This window comes from Homarus americanus, unplaced genomic scaffold (assembly GCF_018991925.1).
Source record: "Homarus americanus isolate GMGI-L3 unplaced genomic scaffold, GMGI_Hamer_2.0 scaffold37032, whole genome shotgun sequence".
NCBI lineage: Eukaryota > Metazoa > Arthropoda > Malacostraca > Decapoda > Nephropidae > Homarus > Homarus americanus.
This window is the reverse complement of record NW_024731852.1, coordinates 8,403,283-8,425,990: the sequence shown is the minus strand read 5'-3', so window position 1 is coordinate 8,425,990 and position 22,708 is coordinate 8,403,283. Positions and strand designations below refer to the sequence as shown.

The following is a 22,708-nucleotide window of genomic DNA, read 5'->3' as shown; positions in this document are numbered from 1 at the left end:
GAGAAGATTTTTAGGTATTACTTTGTGGGTAAATGCGATACAATTGTGCATGAAAAAATACTTGTTCCAGCTTCTGTGTGTGTTTTTGAAATTTGGATTTTTAAAAACAACTGTGGAATTAAGAGATCTGACAGGGATGAAAAATGATTGGTAAAGTGAAGAAGTCATTAAAATGTCGTATGGATTAAAATATGTTGGAATGGTGTGGGTGTATAGAGTGACAGTGAGAAAATAACAGTGCTTCAAAGAATAATGAGCACACTCACAAAAGGTAAGAGTGTATCAATAAATACTACAGCAAGAATGAATTGAGAGGAGAAACAGCTGTGACACTGTATGGGAATAGGGAAGCTGTATGAGAGGTACTACAGTGTGGCAAGTGTGTTGCATGCTATTTAGATGGGGTTGTTGGAAGTATCTTATTCTTTGGTAGAGAATGTATTGACTTTTAGAGAGGTAACACTAGATATGTCCATACTAGAACTGTGTTGAAAGTACAGTATTGTATAGTGAGGTTTTTTAGTGGAATAGGGACTTAAGATTTTATTGAATCCACATGTCACCTGCTTATATCCCATAACTTGTTCAGGAGTTGGTTAGATATGCAGATTATAAAATACTCAGTGAAATTGGCCATCACTTGGTCATTTTTAGTACATATAGATATGCTTGTTAACACATGTCAACACAAGAACTCCTTCAGTTTCCCGTGGGCATATTTTTTCTTAAATGAATGTTAACTTCCTCGACATCTCAAGAACCTAGTAATTAGGTTTTGATGATCTTGGCTACATTAAGAAGAGTAGCACATGATGTTTATGCTGTTAGGCATCCACAACCATCATAGCTTGATCTAAAACTCATGAAGGTAAATTGTTAATGCTTTGTGGAGTATTTAGTCTCTATAAGATATACCTTTGGGAAGTTTGACCTTTAAGAGGTGAAAGGTGTAGGTCATAGGGTCAACTGTTACTTTTTCTTGTCACAGCTCAAGCACCGAAACCACTAAAGATACATTGGTGAAACTTGGATGGAGGATAATTGGTCACTTGAAGATGTACCTTTTGGGCGTTTGACCTTCAAGAAGTCAAAGGTCAGGATCACAGGATCAACTGTTACCATCTCTTGTGAGAGCATTAGCTCTGAACTGCTTAAGGTACATTATTCACACTTGTGATCACCTGAAGATGTGCTTCTTTTAGGGGGTTGGCCTTCAGAAAGTAAGAGGACAAGGGTACAGAGAAAGCTTTTACCTTTTCTTGTTTTGATTTTGCTAAATGTATTGTTATGCATATACAGTATAGTTTAAAATGTTATATGTAATGGTGAAGCTACTTGAGTTTATGTCTTCCACCAATCTATCCATTGTTGCATCCATCAGTGGCAGAATTCTTAACTGGAAAACAAGTACCACCCTGCCAGAGCACAGGAGTGAAATGTGGTATAATTGTGATAGACATGGTGCAAGAAGATCCAAACCAAAACAGTGTTTTAGTGAAATTTATCCAGTGATTGTAATTCAGTTTCTAAATTGGTGTTTAACCCTAATATGGTGAGTCAAAGTTTAAGTAGGTTAGAGTGAGTATGTCATTTAAATTGCTTTCATTTCATGGTTTAATGTTCAAGGTGAATAAACTTATTAAGCCATATTGTCTTGATAAAGTTGCCCTGAATAAGTTAAATTCCAAGAATAAGATTTCTTTATTATACAATACCAAGATTACATTTACAGGATCATCTGTAGATTCACCATTATGATTCTCCATCCATTTTAGGTATTCTCAGTTAAATACAGGTAATACTTCATCCCCAAATGCATTTATCTGACCATTCAATTATGGCTCCTTGGGAAAAGTGTAGGTGAAGGCTGTACTGACTTATCTTGGATGCTCATTGGAGATGGGCTGCAGGAGCAGTCAGAATCAGTTCCATAATGACAGGACCACACATACATATACTGTACATACATACATACATACATACATACAATGACAATAGCATCAGCCAGAGACTGATGTGGTCAGTCTCAGTAACATAGTAACACCATACATACATACATACATAAACGACCTGTACTGCACTCTAAAGGTAGTTTTACCCAACATACTAGAATGAAAATAAGAAATGCCTGATAAGTATTAAGGATGCTACAATAACTGCTATTATTCATTCTTATTATGCCACAAGTGTAAACAAAATATTCATTCAAGATGAAATGGTTTCAGGAGTCACGGAGTCAAACTTTCTCCAGACACATCACATAGTTATTGATGATCATTCTTAGCCTCCCTACAACAAGAAGACTCAGGGTACTAGCATTATTATCAGTTATTTAATCTTAGAAAGCCAGGTGCACCTTTTTGTTTGATTTATTGATGTCACTTGTCAGTTTTGTTAGTAAAAATAAAAGAAACATGAGAATGGGATAATATTTAGTAATACATCTTGGCTTGTATCTTATTACACATGTTTATCCAACTAATTACTATTAACTAGCCATTGCATAGATATCCATCAAATGTGGATTCAGGGTAATAGATAAATGACCTTATAATTGTTTTCATAACCACAAGAGTCAAGTTAAGAATAATTCAAGAAATGAGGTAAAGTATCTCTCTAGAAGAAAACAAGATTTGAACACTGAAGAATGAACAGTGGAAGACATTTAGGTCGGAAGAAACTATATGGGACCAGGAGGGTAAATAGCAATGAGATTGATGTTTTTCTAGAGAGCTTCGAGTTTGTGAATGAAGTATGAATGACGTAGTAGAAATTTTTGAATGATAATTGCTGATTTAGTAAGATTGTGTACAGTATACCAAATGCTTTAAGGAAGATGGACAAATGGAGTTTGGTGTACTGTATCTGATTGCAATGAATTGGTTTGGTTGGATGTTAAGAAATTAGGTAGGAGGATTGTGTTAGTAAAATATGTGTACAGTATGTGAAAGAGAAACGAGATTGTGTAAAGTGGGCCCTGATTGAATGGTTTGGAAGAGATTGTGTGTGGATCACTCAGAAATGCAGTGGGTAATGTGTACATGAATGGAATTTTGAGTCGTGTTTTTTTTTAGTTGATTATTTTTTCTTCATATAAAGCATAAATGGTTAGGAAAGAAGAGAATGAAATTGGAACAGAGAAAAATAAAACCCAGGAAATTGACCCTTACAATCCACACTGATTCAACATAACAGAGCAACCTTGTCCTTCTCCCTGTGTACTGTAATGATGGAACAATGTTGTCACACTTTCTAGTCATGCCCCGGTCTTCCTAAAATTATGGATATTATCATTTGAAGCCAGAAAAACAAATGAGCTTTTAAATATGTCAACCTTACTGGCCATTTTCTATCAGTCATAAATATTGATTCATTACTATCTGAACTGATTTTTCTCCTTTGTCATTGGATAAGGAGCTCCTCAGAGAATTAAAACATAATGAGAATTTTCCAAAGACTTGTAAATGAAATTTTAGCTTCTCTTTCCCTTCCACACGAAGCCGTAACTCAGTCCCATTCAAAGTGTGTGAGTTGTAAAGTCATTATATTCTTTGTTTCAGTTTCATTCTCGCTAATCATCTATATGTATGATTTACTCTTGTACAAACTAAGTAAATAATGTGTTGGATTGAGACAGGCGGACATTAAACAAGAGAGATTCAAAGGTTATATTAAATAAACTTGCTGATCTCTCTAGGTCATTCATTAATATGGTACAGCTGAATTTGTATTTGTATTGACAACTTTTGACCATTTTAACTTTGTTTTTCTACAGAACCCCTTTGGTACTCCTTCCCCCCTCCCCCCTCCCAACACCAACTTGTGTGAGTCATTTGACCACTTAGCCACACCACACAGTCCTGTTAACTCCCATGTTTTTATTATGCTGTATCCAATCATTACTGTACTTATTTGGTTTTAAATGAAGACAGTAGCCCTAAATTTTTCTTAAGAGATACCTGTAAACAGTGTACAGTATTTTCAGTGCTAGATTCCACTGAAAATTGATTTCTTATGATCTCCCACAAATTGTGTTAAAAATTATATTGTTGACATGCAGTATTTAACAAATGTTATTATATATTGTATTTGTTTGTGGATGTCAATTTAATTATCTGAAAATCTACCCATAAGTCAGGTAATGCACAGATGGTACCAAATTTATGATATCAGAAAGGTTGTCTGTAATACAGTACGTATTGTACGTATTAGTCAAATTTCCATCTTGATGACCTATTGCCCCCCCACCCCCACTTACAGTATGTCTTCCAGAATTTACTCAAATTGATAATCACTAAGTAAATCATTATTTGATTCACTACTTTTCTAATGTCAAGTCAAGTAAATTTTCAGTCAGTATTCACTCTTAACTAGTTAGTCTTTCCTTTGACAACTGAAACACTTTTTGCTTGCTGGTCACACAAAGATGGATGGGACATGTATTTGTGTACCAGATAAAAGAACAGACTGCTTCAGATAACCATTGGAGATAACTACCATCACCTCTGATAACCCATAATGACATACTATGCCATTTGTAACTGTCATGGGTGACATAATACTCTTAGTATATCCCTGTACAGTAAACCATATCAGTTGAAATTATCCTTAAAACAAAACTGAATTTTTTAGCATGTTGGATTTATGTTTCATAAACTACAAAGTATATATACATACATTATACATAGGCCTATTAGTGAGACTCTCCTAAAATATTCAACCTGTTAATGGCCACTGCTGACTCACACAGCAGCATATACAACTGCCTTCATATAACAGGTAAGTAGTCTTGCCAACTAATAAATTGCCTTTGTGTAATTTTATTGGCCCAAATTGATTCTGAGTTCAGGTTTGTTGTAACTTTCAATCGTGCTTAACTTTTTATCACACTAATTTTCCCATATATTTCTGCTTAATTATGCTATCCAAATGTATTACTTCTATTCTTTCTTTCCAACTTTACAGGAGTAACACAGCAACCATAAATATGATTGTGGCATCAGGCATTGTTTATATATACAGTACAGCCACTCCTCGACTTACAACGGGATTAGGGTGACCCAAATCCAGGTCGTAAGTCGAATTGGTCTTAAGTCGAAATTGCGAAAATAATACATAGAAAATCTAAAATGGGTGTCTCTTTTTCTTCTCAGCACCACAGAACTCTCACTTTTAAGCTTGCCTGCCATTTTAAAGGGAATTACAAAAAAAAAATTTGTCATTACACAGCGCAATCACTAATGTCGGGACTCGAAAATATGTAATTTGAAAAACATTTTGGTACGACTAGGGCGGTCGTATGTCCAGGTGGTCGTAAGTCGAGGAGTGGCTGTGAGGCATGATGGTTAGATGTATTATAACAGAGATCATTCAGATGGTAAATTATTAAGATTTTGTTACAATGATTTGATGTCACTTGTCCTCATCACACCACAACACTAAGAAAATACCTGTCACTCTCATCCTATGCTTCATCCTTAGGGATATTAATGATTTACAGGTGAAGATTCTTTAAATTGTCTAAACTAACGTCCTCCACTATTCAATCCTAGCAAACACTTACAGCTAAATCTCTGTAAGGCCCTTTTGTGGAAACCAGAAGTATGCTACTGTATTTTCATTTCCTAAACAAAATTAATTTTACCAACAGTTTTAACTCAACTTTTTTTTTGTCAAGTTACTGTATCTTTAGATTTATCCAGCAAATGCAATTTCTCACTTTCCAGAAACTGGTTGAAACTAGGGTTAAGGTGAAGAAATCCTTAGCTGATGATTTTGATACTGTGAGAGCACTGGATGCTGTGATGGATCTAATAAACCTTGGCAATAAGGAACTTCAAAAACAGTCAAAGGTAGAAATTTACTGCTTCACTAAAGTACACAGGGACTTGACAATCTTCCAGTGAGAGTTTTTAGAATGTATTTTTTCACTGATGATTACAGGTACTTCAGGAAAACTTTAGGCCTTTATTTTTTTCTGAAATAAAAATCCCTTGAAATTTCTCTGAATGTTAGTTAAGATTTTCATAAGTATGGACAGTAAATAGATCTGGTTTCTTGTCTTAATATAGTACAGGTATAAGCATTATTTTGAAGTTAGGAGTCAGATACTTTTACCCAAGTAAAACCCAGTGAATAATATTGTAATATTGAGTTTCCCACTCTTTCCTCATTCCAAGAACTGCAGCAGTTTGTTCTATACAGTATCTTAAAAAGTTCTACATATTGATTTTTCTTACATGATGTTGACAGAGTACCAGCCTGTCCAGAAGTGGAGGGACAATGGCTGCAATTTGTAGTTATATCAACTACTTGATGGAGGATGTGTTTGGTATACATTTCCCTAGTGTGGTTAGTATTAACTTTGTTACTGAAGTATATAATGTGTATATAAGCCTTGTATGCAGATAACTAGTCATTATAATCAAGAGAGATCATTGTTGAAGCATATCTAATCGTTACCTTGAATTTAAGACATTTAAAGTGGTATATGTACTTTATTTGGGCCATATTTAAGTTATTAAATTTTTTGGGTTTTCTTACAGAGTGATGCTTTAAATTTATCTTTAGAGTCTGGCGGCCGTTTGCACAACATTATGAACTCAGTGATTGACTTAAGGCAAAAAATTAGGAGTTATGCACTGTTACTAGATGAGACATCATTGAAGGTGAGTAAGGAATTTTCAGCTTCTGTGCCTTGTTGTATCTTTCATTGTACAGTACTGTATGTAACATTGTTTCAGGGGTGTTTTGTGTGTGGATGTGTATGTAAATTGAGGAAATATTTATTTACCCAACCCCTTGTGTATGAATACCCCACTGACCTGAAAAAAGTCATCTTGCTTTAGCTAAATAAAATATTAAAAGTTGCATCCCCATAGTGAAGGAGTGTTAGGGGTTGTAAACTTTTGTAAACTTGAAAAAGATTCAGAAACCATGAAGGGGTTTAAGAGCCATAAAGTTACATTTGCTCAATAGCTTTGAGATTTGTTTGAAGTTTTCTTTAAAGAATTTTAGGGAATGCTTGAAGAATTATAAGTCAAGATTCTAAACATTTATATAATGCTTGAAAGGAATAAAACTGACTCTCCTCCTACAGCAAGTTCTAACACCTGAAGAAAAGAAAGCTAAGAGGAAGGAACGTTTACCTCTACTGAATGCTTGTGATGAGCTACGAGAAGATCTGTTGAAAACTGGCCTGCAGATTAAGGTAAGAGTTGAAGTGTTTGTTTATCTCAGATTCCTCCTGTGGTTTATAACACGTGATCCTGTACAGTACTGTATATGAGTTATTAGTAAATGGTGCGTTGAGCCAGCTAGATAAGTTTTGAGTAGACTTTCAATAAACTACCGTATAAGCTTTATATTCACAACATTTGTCAATTGCTGGATGACATTTCCTAATCATATACTGTATACTGTACACTGTACAGTATATTTGTATCATTTGTTAAATTATTCATTACTGTAATATTCCAAGTTTCCTAACAATATATTTCATACTTTATATCAGTACAGTACAGGGCTACGAATTCAGAATTATATTAATAATTGTCCTTGTAATAATTTACCTGGATTGTTTTATATGAACTACCTGTATTTATTCAGTGCTTGGGTAACTTAGGTTGTAGGCTCATGTGCTTAGTTCATATTCTGCTGCCATTGTACAAGGTTATTCCCTCACTCACTGCTATTTTTGCATACAATTTGTGTTGTACAGTACTGTACATTACTGTACCAGGACACAATCAGCCAAGAATACAGTGTTAAGATGTAAAAAATTATTACAGTTATTTATATACTGTGATGTACAGTCAAAGACAAAAGTCGTGTCCTTGTTCTGTTCGTTGTTCATGGTACATCTAAAAACCATATTGAAAACCATGACATGACTACATCCTGGCAGTTAGCAAGCCTGAATCAAACTGTTCCGATAATACAAAGAAGTTCGCACCGAATAGTTCACCATTGACGAGATGTTTTCACCTATTTTCTGGACACAATATTTGTCTAACTGTACATTCAGTAAGTGTGAAAGTACCATATGTACAGGACTGTACATGGCAGAGTGGACAGTATATGCTTACTGTAGGCTAGTGTGTAGAGGTGTATGTATAGTATACAGTGCATGATGAAGGAGGGGAGAGGAGAGTGACAGTTAGCAACACCTGCTACAGTAGATGGTACTATTGTGGACAAAAGCTCGCTCCTTGTAGTGAAACTGAGACACGGGAATGAGTCTACGAACTGACTTACCCTGATTGTTATCTGGTGCGGGTGTGCTGTGTGGGTCGATACTGCTTCAGTTTGGGAAGGAGCGAACTTTTGTCCACGATAGTACAGGACAAAGTCAGGCCATCTTGTATCATCATATCATCATTTGGACTGCCTGCATCACAAACCCAAGTCGACAGCATCTGCTTGTGAGTACAGTATAGTGTATACTGTACTGTAGTATATTTTGGTTATTGTATTTACAATATATTGTACGTGGACAGTGGTGTTTGTGTAAGTGAATACAGTTCTATGTCTGTTTGTGCAAGATGCGTAGTCTAGAGTCTCGGAAACCTTTCCCAATTACAGTACAGTTTACCTGGAGAAATTCAGAGGATATGCGATTGTGTCTATCCGTGCGAGATATATAGTTAAGACTCTCAGAAAACTTTCCCCATTAACCTAAAAAATTCCAGGGATGTATGAAATTTTCCAGGAAGAGAAAATTTGTCTTAATACCCAGAATTCTCTTATTCCCAGAACAACTCTGCACCAATTATTCTGGCTAGCCTACATTAGGCTTCCATTGTCCACTCTGTTATGTACAGTAGTTAAAACAACTATCTGTGCATACTTTTTGGGAAACAATATGAGACCATGGATGATAAATTTTGGTATATGAGGGCTGTCACTAGTCACACGTAAAATTTCGGAGCATATCATCCCCACCTGCACAGATAGTTGTTTTAGCTACTGTACAGTCAATAAAAAACCTATCTGTACTTGGGGGGGGGGGGAACGATGAATTTCAGAATTAATACTGTGGCTTCTGTTGTATCGGGAGGATTGCCAAAAATTTTCGTCCGTTATGTAATATTGTCTAAAAAATTTGTAAGGATAGTTTTTTGATTGAGTGTACAGTATTTTACATATGGTACTTTCACACTTACTGAATGTATAGTACAGTATGCATGTGTAATAATTTTTTGTCTTAACACTGCTTTAAAGGTATTCTTGACTGATTATATGCTGGTATAGTAAAATACAGATCGTATGCAAAAACAGCATAGACTGCAAGATACATCAGTCAATCATGACTCATGAGCACTCTGAGCCTACTCACACATGTGTCCCTGTGTCAGAAACATGATGCAGTCTCTCAAAAATTTGTTTGAATGCTCGGAATGGAGAGATTTTCTCAGATTTTTCTGGAAATGCGCTAATGCAATCTTTTGGAAATTTGTTTGGATATCCGTAATGGAGATGATTTTCCCAGAATGCTAAAAAAAAATTTCCGGCCATTGGAGAGTTTTGGGGATCGAAGATTCTGGTTAACGGAGAGATTACAGGGGGTCCCTGGGTTACGAATGGGTTCTGTTCCTGAGGACATTCTTACGTTGGATTTGTACGTAAGTCAGAACGCATGCTATAAGCATACCGTACATACAAATCAATGTTTAAAATCCCACTATATCATAGCCTGAGTCCTTATATCCATCTACAATCACTTAATTTAAGACAAAAGAAGAAATAAAATGACAAAATACAGTAAATGAAAGTAAATAATAAGTCATCAGGTAAATAAAATGCTGTAAATTTCAAGTTTAACCTCGTTCGTATCGGCAGGTGTTTGTAAGTCGGGGACCTCCAGTATTGTGTTTTAAAAATTTACCCATCAGGTTTAGAGACAAGCTGAAAGGTTATTTTCTTTCCAGGATCGTCATGGTGGCACTTCATGGTCTGTTGCAGAGGAATCGGTGGGTAAGTTATTCTCCAAAATATATTTTTAGATGGAATTGGGCAAATATTTTTTTTAATTGGTTTTACAAATTCTTTTGTGAATTTGTTGGCAAACTTCCAATTCTGAGAAAAAAAATTTTTACCCCCAAGATATTTCCGAGGACTAAGGTTTTGCCATTCAAGCCCTACTATTAAAAATTTTGATATGTTCAAAATCTCAATAAAGGTACAGTACAGTATTCCTTGATACTGTACATTGATTAAGGATCTGGGGTTACAAAATTGGAATTTGGGTAATTACTTGGCCTAATGACTACACGTATTTGAAAAATTTAATGCTTTGCAACTAATACCGGTAACTTACAATATGCACATTTGCATTAATTGAGGACTACCTGTACCCTTTCTCATTGTTTTTAATGACAAATGCTGCAGTTGAATTTAATTTGGGGGATTATTTTTTTTTTTAGGATGTGATTATCTTTTTGGATACATTTTGAAATCTATTTTTTACAGGAAGTGATAAACAAACGGAAGACAAGGAGGTATAACTTCCCCCACCACAAGGATTTCTGTCCAATCACATTCCTGATTTGCTTAGGGAATGGAGGTATGAATTATTGTAATTTGGTGTGTCTAAAAGGTTATTGACACCCTATTTTTTTCTGGCTGCAGTGAAGCATATCCAATATCATTACAGTGAACCCTCACTTTACGCGGTTAATTCAACCCACGGCGGTCCGCGTAAAGTGAGAAACGCGTAAAGTGAACAACATAACATATGGGATTAATTGAAATAGAGACCGGGCCAACCCCCAAACTCCACTTTTTCAGACACAATACCTACGTTGTAGTAAAAATAACATCTTAATTTTATGATGGTATGCACACACAATTAATAATTAAGAGAAATATCAATAATATTAGGTTTTTTAACACTTACATTAGTCGAAAAGATGGCTGGGCACACGTGGTTGGGGGATTGGTTCCGAGGCAGAGGGCAGATTATTGGCCCTCACTTGTATCAATTGTATCACTATCCACCACAGAGGCTTGCAGGACCTCTTTGTCAAACCCTCAAAGTCCATATAAGTCCATATCCTCACTATCATTATCACTGACTTGGGCTGGCTGTGGTGGGTGGCGGGTGAAGAACTCGGTAATGTTTTGATGACTGGGCGACCTTGTGCGCACCCTGCTCGCGCTGCTCTCCGCGTAAAAGGGTACACACACCGCGGAAAGTGAGCATTCCGGTTTCGGCAGGGTACCGCGTAAAGTGGGACCGTGTAAAGCGAGGGTTGACTGTACTGTAGATCAGGTATGGCCAATTTTCCTCAGTCATGGGCTGCTCTTACGATTAAGGCATGTTTCTGCGGGCCAACCCACCAAAATTTATATCCTACCTAACCCAAAAGTAATGTTATTATTGCAATAGCACAGACAGTGAAACGGTTTATCGTCACGTCCACCTTATGATATTTTCAGTTTACAATCAGTCTTTTTCCCAGTTATGAAACAAATACATCATAATACATTTTTAAGTAAAATGTTAATATTGTCCACATTTCCATATACGTGGAAACGCGGAATGTGGGAACGCTTAAAGCGAGGGTTGACTATATATATATATTATATATATACTCAAGGAATGCCTGTATTGTATTTTGGTTTAACAGAAGTTTAGGTATTCTTTCTTGCAGTATAAACCATTATATATTAACACTAGTACAATTTTTCCTATTGCTAGATGCTCCAAACAAGAAATTCTTCAGTCTGTATGGCTCACTGAGAAATAATTGACATACTTTCGTGTCCCAAGACGGTCTCCAACTGCTGATATTCAACGTTACCCAGGTTATTGCGTCAACAGACCAACAAATACATGGTATGCGCCTCCATCAAACTCCTTTTCATCACCTAAGTTAAGTTTCATTTTCTTGTCCCTTTCAGGTTAAAAATTTCGAATAAATTTTCAGGTGGCTTGTTTGAAAATATGTAGTCAAATAAAGAAGTTGCTACACTCACCCCACTAAAGTTTTACTCTTGTTCAGCATTCTATCACATCCGAGATAAAATATAAAGTACAGTACAGTAAATGTTGAGTTTATCTTAAATGTTAAGGATATATTTGTTCTATATTTTAATGGAATGATTAATCATGTGCGGTGCAAAGTGTTATTGTACATACAGTGTATAATGTAAATAGTTCAGAAGCTGTTGTTGCAAAGATAGTGTTAATATGTATAAATTAAAGAATTTCTCTCAACAATGCTTTTATTGTTCAAAAATTTTCACAGACAATGAAAGACAAGTATAAAAAAATATTTACATAGTAATAATCTAAGCGGGCATGAAAATTGTCTCCAGTTTAAATGGTCATTTTTTTTTTCAAATTCCACACAATGTAAGAGCCACAACTCTGAAACAACAAGCAGCTCACAATGCTTTGGTGAAAAAAATTTTCTACATCAAAATAACTATGAAAGGGATGTTTCTAGAACTCAAAAATGACCTGAGGACATAAGCAATATCATCCTAAATTACAAGATAGGTCTTTGCTTCAATTAATTACATGCAATAGTAAAACTTGCAAGAACTTTATACATTAAATTAAAAGGAAACATAAAAGTTCCTTTTTATCTTTGATTTAATGGTGACCTCTTCTTAGCCATCAACAATTTACAATGTCATTATTTCCATAAGTATCTGGTACACTTTATTGCTTTGAAGACAATTCACCAAGTAAAAAAAATATATATACAAGTATAAATTAATGAAAATATTGCCACTATTACAAAATGGCAATAGCTTTACCGTGGAATACAAAATTAATGATCCTTTTCACAATGGTCCCTCTACATACTCTGCAGTGCCATTTTCTACATATGGCCACTTTGTCTCTGAAACTTTTCAAACATTTTAGTTCAACATAGTCGAATAAGTCAATACAAGTTACACTCTTGAATTATGCAAGATTATGAGCTGCAGTATGGACCCAAAAAAAAAATCAATACGTAATCTTATTAACACTTGGAAGCATAATGGACACACCTGGACCCATGCTTTCTCAGCACTTGAGATCTGTAGATTTTTACATATACTGATTTGTGTCGGAGAATTGTCAAGGTAACATTACCTTGCCTAAATTAGTCTGTTATACAATTGTAACTCAAATGCTGTTCAAGAACTCAGGGCCTGGACATGCCAGGTTCACGGAATAAGATCATCTGACTAGATTATTAAGGATGAAATTTCGGTGACAGGGCAAAGAATTATGCACTCAAACTGGCTGGCAGTATATAAGGACTGTTTTACCATTACAATGTAATGAACACTTATATTACATGCCCAGACAAAGTAAAGAAGACCTTTTGTTCCTGTCACATGAACAGGGCAGTAATTAATATATATATATATATATATATATATATATATATATATATATATATATATATATATATATATATATATATATATATATATATATATATATATATATATATATATATATATATATATATTCATCCTTTCCATACATTAAACACCCTTTAGTGACACAGTATGGTTTCGCTTTGTAATAGCTGGCTAGTAATATATATTAAAACAAACTTCAATACCCGTCACTAGTTCATATTGTTGTGGTGGCCCTTGAAACATTTTAAGTATAGATGCCATGTACTTAATGATCACAAAATTATGTGCTTTCTTTTTCTTTGTGCTTTTACACTAGACCTGGAGGTGAAGGTGTCATGTTAACATTGTGTCACAAATGTAAACATTTAAACATACCTGCAATCAAAGTTTAAAATCATAAATATGCCTAATTTTAAAGTTCCGTACAGATTGAGTCACCTACTATGACAAATTTTATCTGCTATTTTGATAAATAAGGACACTGCTAGCCAGGCATTCTGGGTACAAGTCAATGAGAGGTTTAACAGAGTACCAATAATTTCACTTTTGCTAAAATTTGGTACCAAATTCATCATTCTTGAAATTGAGTGAGAGCTAATCACTGCTACTGCTTACGAGATAATGAAAGCACTCACATAAATAATACGGCTTACTCTCAAGTCTGTGCGAAGACAGGAAATATGACCCTAATTTCTTTCAACATTAGCTGATATTCCTCCCAGCATGTTACTGATGGTCACATGAAAATAGAACAGGAACAAAGTGTTTTATAATTCTCATCTGTTGAAAATGGCACCTACCAACCCAAATACTAACCTTATGCCAAGTCCCTCAATGCTTCTTAAAATCACCATATGAATGTGGTTATAGGGGAAAATAGCAGAGGGAGACTAATGTGGTAAAACTAGTTCTGAGAAATGGTAAAGAAAATAACAAAATAAAAGCATGAGGAATAGCACAGATGAGTAATTTTGAGATGGTTAAAGTGAATTATATTTGAGCAATCAGTGTCCATTATAACCCACCATTATAACCCAGACAGTTTATACAGTATGTATTTAAAAATCTTCAAGAAAAAATTTCCAAAATGATTCAAGGTCCTCAAGAACGACACATTTCAAAACGGCAACATGGTTTCATATGCAAATAATTTTTTTTACTGATTACTTCCAATTAATTTGCAAGTGCAGAATGATTTATGCCATACAGATGACTAGAGCTTTAATTGGGTCAACCTGTACAATGCTCAAACTCAATTCAGCAATGATGCCATCTAGTACTGTCCTTAATATTCTATGTACAACACCAACAACACATTTGGAACACACTAATGTATGTTATCCACACAACAAGCTGGTAATCTTGATTGCCACTATCATGCCTACTTTTTAGAAAGAAATTTCACACCCACCACACAGGATGGTCCTCTATTCGTTGGTCAATTTTCTTAACTGTCCAAAAGCTGTTAATATTAAACAGGACATTGAACACATACCCCCCAAAATATTGATTTATCATGTGTGGAATGTATTAGCAACATTACACTAATGTAATGTGGGCTATTTAGAGTAATGGCTACATCATTCATTCAATATGAATATGGGGTTTGAGTAGATTTATGAACTTATGCATTAACACAGGTTTGTCATTCTAGAGGTAGTGAGGACTTCCCATTTCCCTGTAACCCTGTACCTTTCTCTTCTTGTAAAACCATGCATACAATTACAACCTATACATATGCACATGGGAGAAGCAGGTTGAGCTTCCAGTCATACATGAACAGAAGTGACTTTACTATCTATTTAATCAATAGCATCCCTTTTTTTTTTCAATTCCCAAGCAAGTTGTATCCAAAACTTCCCAAAATATTTTTGGAAGGTGATCGTCTCCACACCTTCCAAGTGTTGGAGACTAACACCAATGCTCATATAAATTTCTGTAGAGCATTACAGATAAGTGACAGCAGTAGCCACTTTCTTGCACTGTACTAACAATGTGTGAAAAGAATGACCGTTACTTCAGCAAGTATACACAAGGAGGAGATCAAAGTGGGGAAGCATGAAAATACATGGAAAGGTATAAGGAAGCAATGTTACACATTAACGAAATCCTTACACAGAAAATATTCAATACATACTTAGAACTTAACTTTGCATATAACAAATGCACTCGATGATAGTAGCATAGTACAAGTATATCACCTCCCAAAATTTCTTAGTGCATCCTCTGCAAATGTAAAGTTCATCATAGTAACTATGGGCAATTTCTGCATTTAAGAATTTTTGCTATTATACAAGATTCAATAATTCCTCCAGTTAGTGTAATCTTTATAGTAACCTGTATATCATATCACACATCTTGATGTTAAAACACTTTTGAATATGAAATGTTTCTGCTCTACCATTATTTGATTCTTTGTTTTGGTATGAGCAATTTCTTTATAAATAGGTAGTGATGGCAAAACTGTGTAATCATTACTTTTGCAAAAACATGAGTGCCAACACTAAAAATAGATTAAATAGTTGCTTGTTTAAAGGGTATAGTTCTGATGCCCTACTGAATGCATTTATAGTAATGTTAGAGCATGGAAATTGACTGGACACCTTCATATTAAAAAAATATGAACTGGACACCTTCAAGTAAAGACTGGATACAGACAGTTAGATGCATCCACACACAGATGAAGTTCACTATCTGAGGGATGATCAGGCTGCCTAGAATCATTGGTAATTAAAACCCAGTGTAAGAGAGCTAAGGTCGGCAAAGCACAAGCTGTTTGTGCCACACACAACTGAACTCTCTTTAATAACTAGCAACCTCACAGAGCCGTCTCTTTGCGAGGAGTGGGAGTGGTGACATGACCTGGTGCTGTACGAGCTGAAGCACCACAGGACCCAGGAGTGGTGGGAAGGCTAGATGTTGGACGGAGGCCATGTGTTGCCCTTTGACGGGGAGAACGAGATGCAGTTACATCACGAGAAGGTTTGGCCTCTTGAATCTTTCGCAGCAAAATCTGAAACAGAAAGAAAAAGAATCAAGGAACATATCACGCTTACTACAAAATTACAGTAATGAAATACTGCAAACAAAAAATTTAGCAATAGCAGCATAAGATTGAATGCTTATTATAAATTATGGTTGCATATACAACATACGAGTATAACATTTATCATTTGCATATCAAAATATATACAGTAGCCTATCTGCAATAACATCTGATCAGTTCAACATAAGAGCTAACTAGAAGGGGCTGGGGGGGGTCTAGAGTCTTAGTCCTTCTAAATACTGTATTTTACATATCAAGGGGATAAGTTACTACAGTACTTCATATCTGTAACAAGAAAAATAGTTTTGAGTATGATACTGGAAAAATAAACCTACATTCAAACGAATCACTTGAAATAAAAGCATGTCCATGTGACATTGTATTTCATCATCACTATCAACATTTAATGGCCCTTTTCCATGGTAGTGTGGATTGTATTTATGAACAAAAAAGGATTAACCAACCAGATATTTGGTTTGTTACAAGCGTTCTATTGAAGTACCGGTACTGTACAGTACATTATTAAATCTACTGGTATGTTACTGTGCTCCATTTCCCAAAAACATTCCACAGCACATTTTAATGAACATTCCCTAATAAATGTAGTTACTACAGGGTATTTATCAAGTGTTGAAGAATGGCAGTCTCTTCATATTGATTAGGAAAACATAATAAACTCAGCTAAGTGAATAGCAGTAGACAACTCTGGTTAAAGCAATACTGTATTTCAATTTAAAGGCGAAACTCGTAAAATGTAAGGTAGTGTACAGTACAGTATACCAGGTATACTGGGTACAACTTTTAAATACAGATCTTACCTAGCACTTTTTTTAGTATTCACTTACATTTGCAAGTTTCCATTATATATGTACAACAGTTCTTTGTTTTGCCCTTCTATTTCATTATTTTTTACCCTTACTAATTAATCACCATGATACAAAAGAGAATACTGTACACCGTTTCAAAGCTTTAGTCACCTAACTTCTGTTACCAGAGTTCATTATAACTGTAATTATTCTTCTTGCTTGTCCCTCCTCACCTATATATAGAGCTTATACAGTAACACTTCATCTTTCAGATGTTCTATATAATTTTTAAGGAATGCCTTTTTTGCCTGTGCTCATTACAGGAGTTCATATAGCAAGGATTGCCTGTACAACTCTTGTTGCACTTTCCCCTTCCAGTATGAATAAAAAAAAAATAATATAAAATTCCTTTAAGAGTACAATAATACTGTAGTGTTACCTACTGAATAATGCACATGTTAAAAAAAAAATGCAAATCTTATAGTATGCAAAGCATCTTTAAATTTTTGGGGTTAGTTTTGCTCTGAATCATTGTGCTTATGAGAATTTACAAGTTATTTTAACTAACAACAACCTACTGACAAATCATACTCATTCCTAAATAAATAATAAATTAAATTTTCTCCAAGTAGCTCTGCATTTCTTATTTGATGCCGAGAATGAAAAAGTAGTTACTATTTAAGAAAAAATGAGCACGTACAAGTATATGCTTATCGTTACCTGATAATATGGTATAAAACATATTTAATTAAAAGATAAGACTGACTACTCTCTATACAGTATACTGTATTGTACTTTACTTTCTTCAAGTTTTAGTCCAGGCCATCTCAATTTGCTCACTAAAAACTAAAGAAATTACCATATGCAATACCAATAAATCATAATACCGAAGTCCCATTGTAGAAGATAAAACACTGTATATTTTGACTAACAACTGCTGAAGAGGCCTGTGGTTATGGTCAAAATATAGGCCTGCAATACTCTTGTTTGCTGGTGTTTTATATTCTAGGGTGGGATTTCAGTGTTTACTGAAAAGTTTTATAAACTGTTGAAAAAATGAAAAACACATCACCCTCATCAGCTTTATATCACCCCCTAATATACTATATAGCGGTACAGTACAGGGTAGAACAGGGGCATTAGGCTCACGGCAAAATGGCTTAAATATTTTCGTGAAAGATCAGCTTTGTTCATAACGTGGACCTATTTCACGCGGTCATTAAACTAAAGCCTTGAAGGCCAAAACCACCATGCAAATTGTCTCTTCATACAAAACTAAATTAAAATTTCTTTTTCTTTATACTGAACTCATTGGTCATGTACACACTTTGCTTGAAATTAATACTACATAACTGTCATATCTTTTTTGAGTTTGATCTAACTTGATTATCACTCTGGATTTAGTAAAGCCCTGGTTGATGACATAAGGCTTTAATTACTGTAAGGTACACATACAGTACATAAATTCATGGTCTTACTTTCATGGTAAACCTTTGTTCACTTATGGTTCAGATGGTTTAATGAGTGCAGTACTGTACTGTACTGTAGACACAATGGCCACCAGGAAGGATAAACTGTACTTGCTGGGGAGCTACACCAATAATGACAACAGGCATAATGAACAAACAAAACATAATTTGCTTAAGAATTGCTGGAAGATCATTAGGTTATATAAAGATTTTTGGTTAGTTCCTTCTGTCAGCATTAATGGTGAAGCCAGAAACAATGTCCTTGCCTGGACAACTAGTTAACAGCTGCAACCAAACAGCCAAAAAACTATGATAAAACTTCTTATATGTATTTAACAAGTACAGCATTACTACCCAAACAAATATTGAGTGTGCAGTAGCCAAAACGCATCATGACTTTAGCCTTCTATGATAGTTCGCAACAAAATATTGCAGCCAGTTTACATAAAAACAAATAGCACACGTGATAGCAAAACAATGTACTATATTCAGTCAAATGACGAGAAATAAACAAAGGATGGGAATCATGGTACAGTACAGTACCTACAAATGTGTCTAGAATTTTATCTATATTTTCATGGGATTGTTTAATGGGTCAAAGATTAACTTATCCACTTTCCCAACTTCATATTAAGTTGTCTGAGATGACCAAACAACAATAAATAAACTTAGTCTGGTCACAGTACTGGTATACCTACAAAACTATAGATGGTACAGTACTGAAAATATTACAAATGAAACCTGATGTGCAATATGTATCTTTATAAACTGTATAGTTTAGATTCTTACTAAATGTCTCAAAATAAATAAGAGAAGCTACATATTAAATTAACTAGTGTGACACTGGTCACCACCAGACGGCATAAATTGCTAGTCATTTTTTTCACTATTGCACACCATCTATCATAGGTATGTTAAGTATGAGTATGTACCCTTTTCAGTTATTCTGTAATATTTTCTTGCATTCCACAGAAATAACACCTTATTCATTTATTGTGACTTTACACACAAAATCTGATCTGACAATTCAAATAAGGTTGTACGTCAAAGGTGTTTTGTTAACAGTCCAAATGTATGAATATTTTGGTTTACTATATCATATAAAACAAATGAAATGCATTATGTGATATTTACATATTTTACAATAAGAGAAAGTTCACAATGAACAATATACAGTACAGCATCTTAGTGCAAGAACAATGTACGTACTGTACTGTCATTTGGTGCCATGTCCCATAACTTTTGAGAGATGGGGTAATTACACCTTTGTAAGATTATGAGCTTCATTATTTAATTTTATGACAATTAACTGCCTTACATTCTCTTCCTTATCTTAGCCCACCACCAATACTGCTCTGAAAAAATCTTGACAAACAGAAATGACATGTATTACTGTATCTGATGGGAACATCATTTTATTAATGGATTCTTGCTCTCGGATTGCAATTTAAAAGGCAGTGGGTATTTTGCCATGACCGATAAGTTGCTACTAACATTATTTTACCCCGAGTGCGCTCTGATTGGCTAATCGTCAATTACCAGCGAACAATGCAAGAATTATATTTGACTGTTGTGTTGCTGAAAACATACCTAACCATGTGTCTATTGTGCATGGAAACTTATTATATCAGGCGACATTTAACAGAACCTGACCTAACCAACCAAAGAAACCTATCTAACTTCCTAGCCAGGGGTGTGGACCCCATCATATTAAACAAAGTACTTAGGCAATCAATGCGTAATCACGGTTAAATAACGTGAGTAGGAACTTAGCTGTTCACGGCAAAATATCCACTACAAATTTAAAAAGGGGGTGGACATTACAATTACAGGAAATTTTGATACTAAATTGAAAAATGATTTCTTACCATATTTTCTCTGCGAATCTTCTCATCTTCTCTCCTTCTACTGACAGTGGCGTTAGCAGGTTTGTGGACGGGCCGACTATTATGATTGGAGGAACTTTGGTGTTTACTACGATTGTGCGCACACATGATCTTCTGGAGCAAGATCTGATTTTCACGATCTATCCTTCGCACTTCGTCGTTTGTGAAGGACATATTCTTGCGGCGATAATGTTGCATTGTCCTGCGTAGATGGCGGTGATGGGGACTGGCATCGATGGGGTGGATGGTGATGGGAGACGATGTTTGGTGGTGATATGAGTTTTGGTGATGACTGAACTCATTAGTTCTGTTGTTCACTTGTCTGTGCTGCTTCTTCTCCAGTTCCACGACAGCCTTTAGTAATAGTGTCATGTCAGTGGAGTCATCGCTGTTGCTGTGACTGTAGCCATTGCAATGGGGCTGTGAATCATAACCCTGATCATAAGTAGAATTTTCTGGGTGATATTCGAAACTCAAATCTCTGTTGTCGTGGAGTGCCAATGGAGAGGTGCCCAATGCACGCCGGGGTAGAACTGGAGACAGACCCAAAGGACTAGCAGTGGCTGATATTAGTGGTGAAACATCCGTGATATCGCTCTCACTGTCACTGTCATCATAATCGCTGCTGTCACTGCTCTCTGTCTCGGAGGAGAGATTGGAGTTCTCCCCATCCATGTACACCAAAGTTCCTCTCTCTATGAGTCGATCCACCTGAGATTTGGGGTCGTCGTCGTCACTGCTATCACTGTGGTCGTCGTCTGAGTCACTCAGGTCACTCTCCTCCCACTCATCAGAGCTGTAGGGGTTGGGGTCTACGTGTTCCATGACTGCACTGGCTCCTTGCTGCTGTGCCTCAAGTGAACTCGCACTACCAACCTTCCCAGGCGTGTTAGAATCACTACTGACACTTGCACCACTATCCTCGTCCCTCGATACCTCCTCTGATCCCTGATGACCTTCTACTGGGCTCCTCCTACTGGCCTGTTGCCCACTAGAAGAAGTGTCCTCCACACAACGGTACCGGGAGTCCACCAAACAACTCGCACCAGGTGGAGAGGAAGAACCGATCACAGAATTGTATGTTGATCCACTAACTACCTTACACCCTTTAGTCCTTTCAACATCATCATCATCGTAAAAACAAAAATCCACTTCACCACGAATGTCAGGTTCGTACTGTGTGTCGTTCAGTCCTATTTTGTGAGCCATCCTGCCCCGTACACGGGTATTATAAGAGTCCCCTGCTAGCCATCCGTCTGCCAGCCTTCCCCGACCGGCCGTCCCGCTGCCATTGACTACCTCAGGCTGGCCAACCATATCCGTGACGTCACTCACACCCACTACCTTACCATGGGAGAAACTGTTGAAACTAATCTTAATTTAATTTTAAAAATTATATTACAATCTAATCATAAAAAGCTTAAATAAAAGTTTATCGTATGTATATATTTCAAAGCTTAAACCATAAAAAATTATTCTGTCAAAACCTTGGGTGTTGGCACCGCCGAAGTGACGTCCAAAAAGCGTCACAAAGTAGGCGGAGCTTCGGTGAATCATGTGTAAAGCAACTGACAAGAGCTCGACGCAAAGCCCATTTTCCCAAGAACAGGCTTGCGAAGCGGTTTTCCTGTAAGTGGGGGCTGTATCCTTTATCCATCTGATAACAAGTACAGTCTGTCACGACATCCATCCGGTGCACAGGCGATTATTCCCCCTGAGTGCAATGGTAGGAGCGGGCGTTACTTTATTTTTCTCTACGATGTACGAGTTATTAAGTTTCAATATACCACAAACAATAATGCGACATTATCCCAAACGATTCGGCTTATTAAATATCTCATGTTTAGCTCATCCAACGATGACAATTTAAAAAAAAATGCGAGTTTGTACTGAAGCTCACGGGGTTGTTGACCTAAATACGGCGGTTACTTACAAGGAACGGTACCCTCAGGTGACTGATGTGCTAAGTTAAGGAGTTGTAATCAGGGCTTTAAAGTTCACTCAAATATGCTTTAAGGAATCTGTATGTATGTGTGTAAAGACAAGACGTTTACAGTGTATCTATGGATCTAAAAATCAGTGTTTATGTCAACTTTCAATCCCCAAACTTAACATCTACACAAATTCAGGTGT

The 22,708-nt window shown here is 35.9% G+C and overlaps 2 protein-coding genes across 7 annotated transcripts in view; one reads left to right on the top strand and one right to left on the bottom strand.

Annotated features, from left to right (window-relative positions):
* Positions 1-13,460, top strand: part of LOC121868018 (probable cysteine--tRNA ligase, mitochondrial) — a 30,649-nt gene extending 17,189 nt beyond the window's left edge. For 5 of the 6 annotated variants that reach the window (XM_042368259.1, XM_042368255.1, XM_042368256.1 and 2 more), the window contains exons 11-17: positions 5,727-5,852; positions 6,253-6,351; positions 6,546-6,668; positions 7,100-7,210; positions 9,930-9,975; positions 10,471-10,564; positions 11,702-13,460. In XM_042368259.1, the coding sequence (XP_042224193.1) occupies positions 5,727-5,852; positions 6,253-6,351; positions 6,546-6,668; positions 7,100-7,210; positions 9,930-9,975; positions 10,471-10,505 (540 nt within the window). In that variant the 3' untranslated portion in view covers positions 10,506-10,564; positions 11,702-13,460. Of the gene's footprint in view, positions 1-5,726; positions 5,853-6,252; positions 6,352-6,545; positions 6,669-7,099; positions 7,211-9,929; positions 9,976-10,470; positions 10,565-11,701 lie in introns of those variants that run through there. The other variant, XM_042368260.1, reaches the window with a different exon arrangement.
* A 14-nt stretch (positions 13,461-13,474) lies between these two features.
* On the bottom strand, positions 13,475-21,881 carry LOC121868020 (cilia- and flagella-associated protein 97-like). Its single transcript, XM_042368261.1, has 2 exons — positions 20,558-21,881; positions 13,475-16,381 (listed from the first exon to the last, which is right to left on the bottom strand). The coding sequence occupies exons 1-2, from the start codon at positions 21,782-21,784 to the stop codon at positions 16,187-16,189; spliced, it is 1,422 nt and encodes a 473-aa protein (XP_042224195.1). The 5' UTR covers positions 21,785-21,881; the 3' UTR covers positions 13,475-16,186.
* Between the last annotated feature and the right edge of the window lie 827 nt (positions 21,882-22,708).

What these genes read in the sequence shown, in the direction of transcription:
- LOC121868020 (XM_042368261.1), bottom strand. Translation starts at nt 21,784, where the DNA reads ATGGCTCACAAAATAGGACTGAACGACACACAGTACGAACCTGACATT. An exon ending in AGATTCGCAGAGAAAATATG is followed by an intron (nt 16,382 to 20,557) that starts GTAAGAAATCAT and finishes TTTCTGTTTCAG; the next exon opens with ATTTTGCTGCGAAAGATTCA.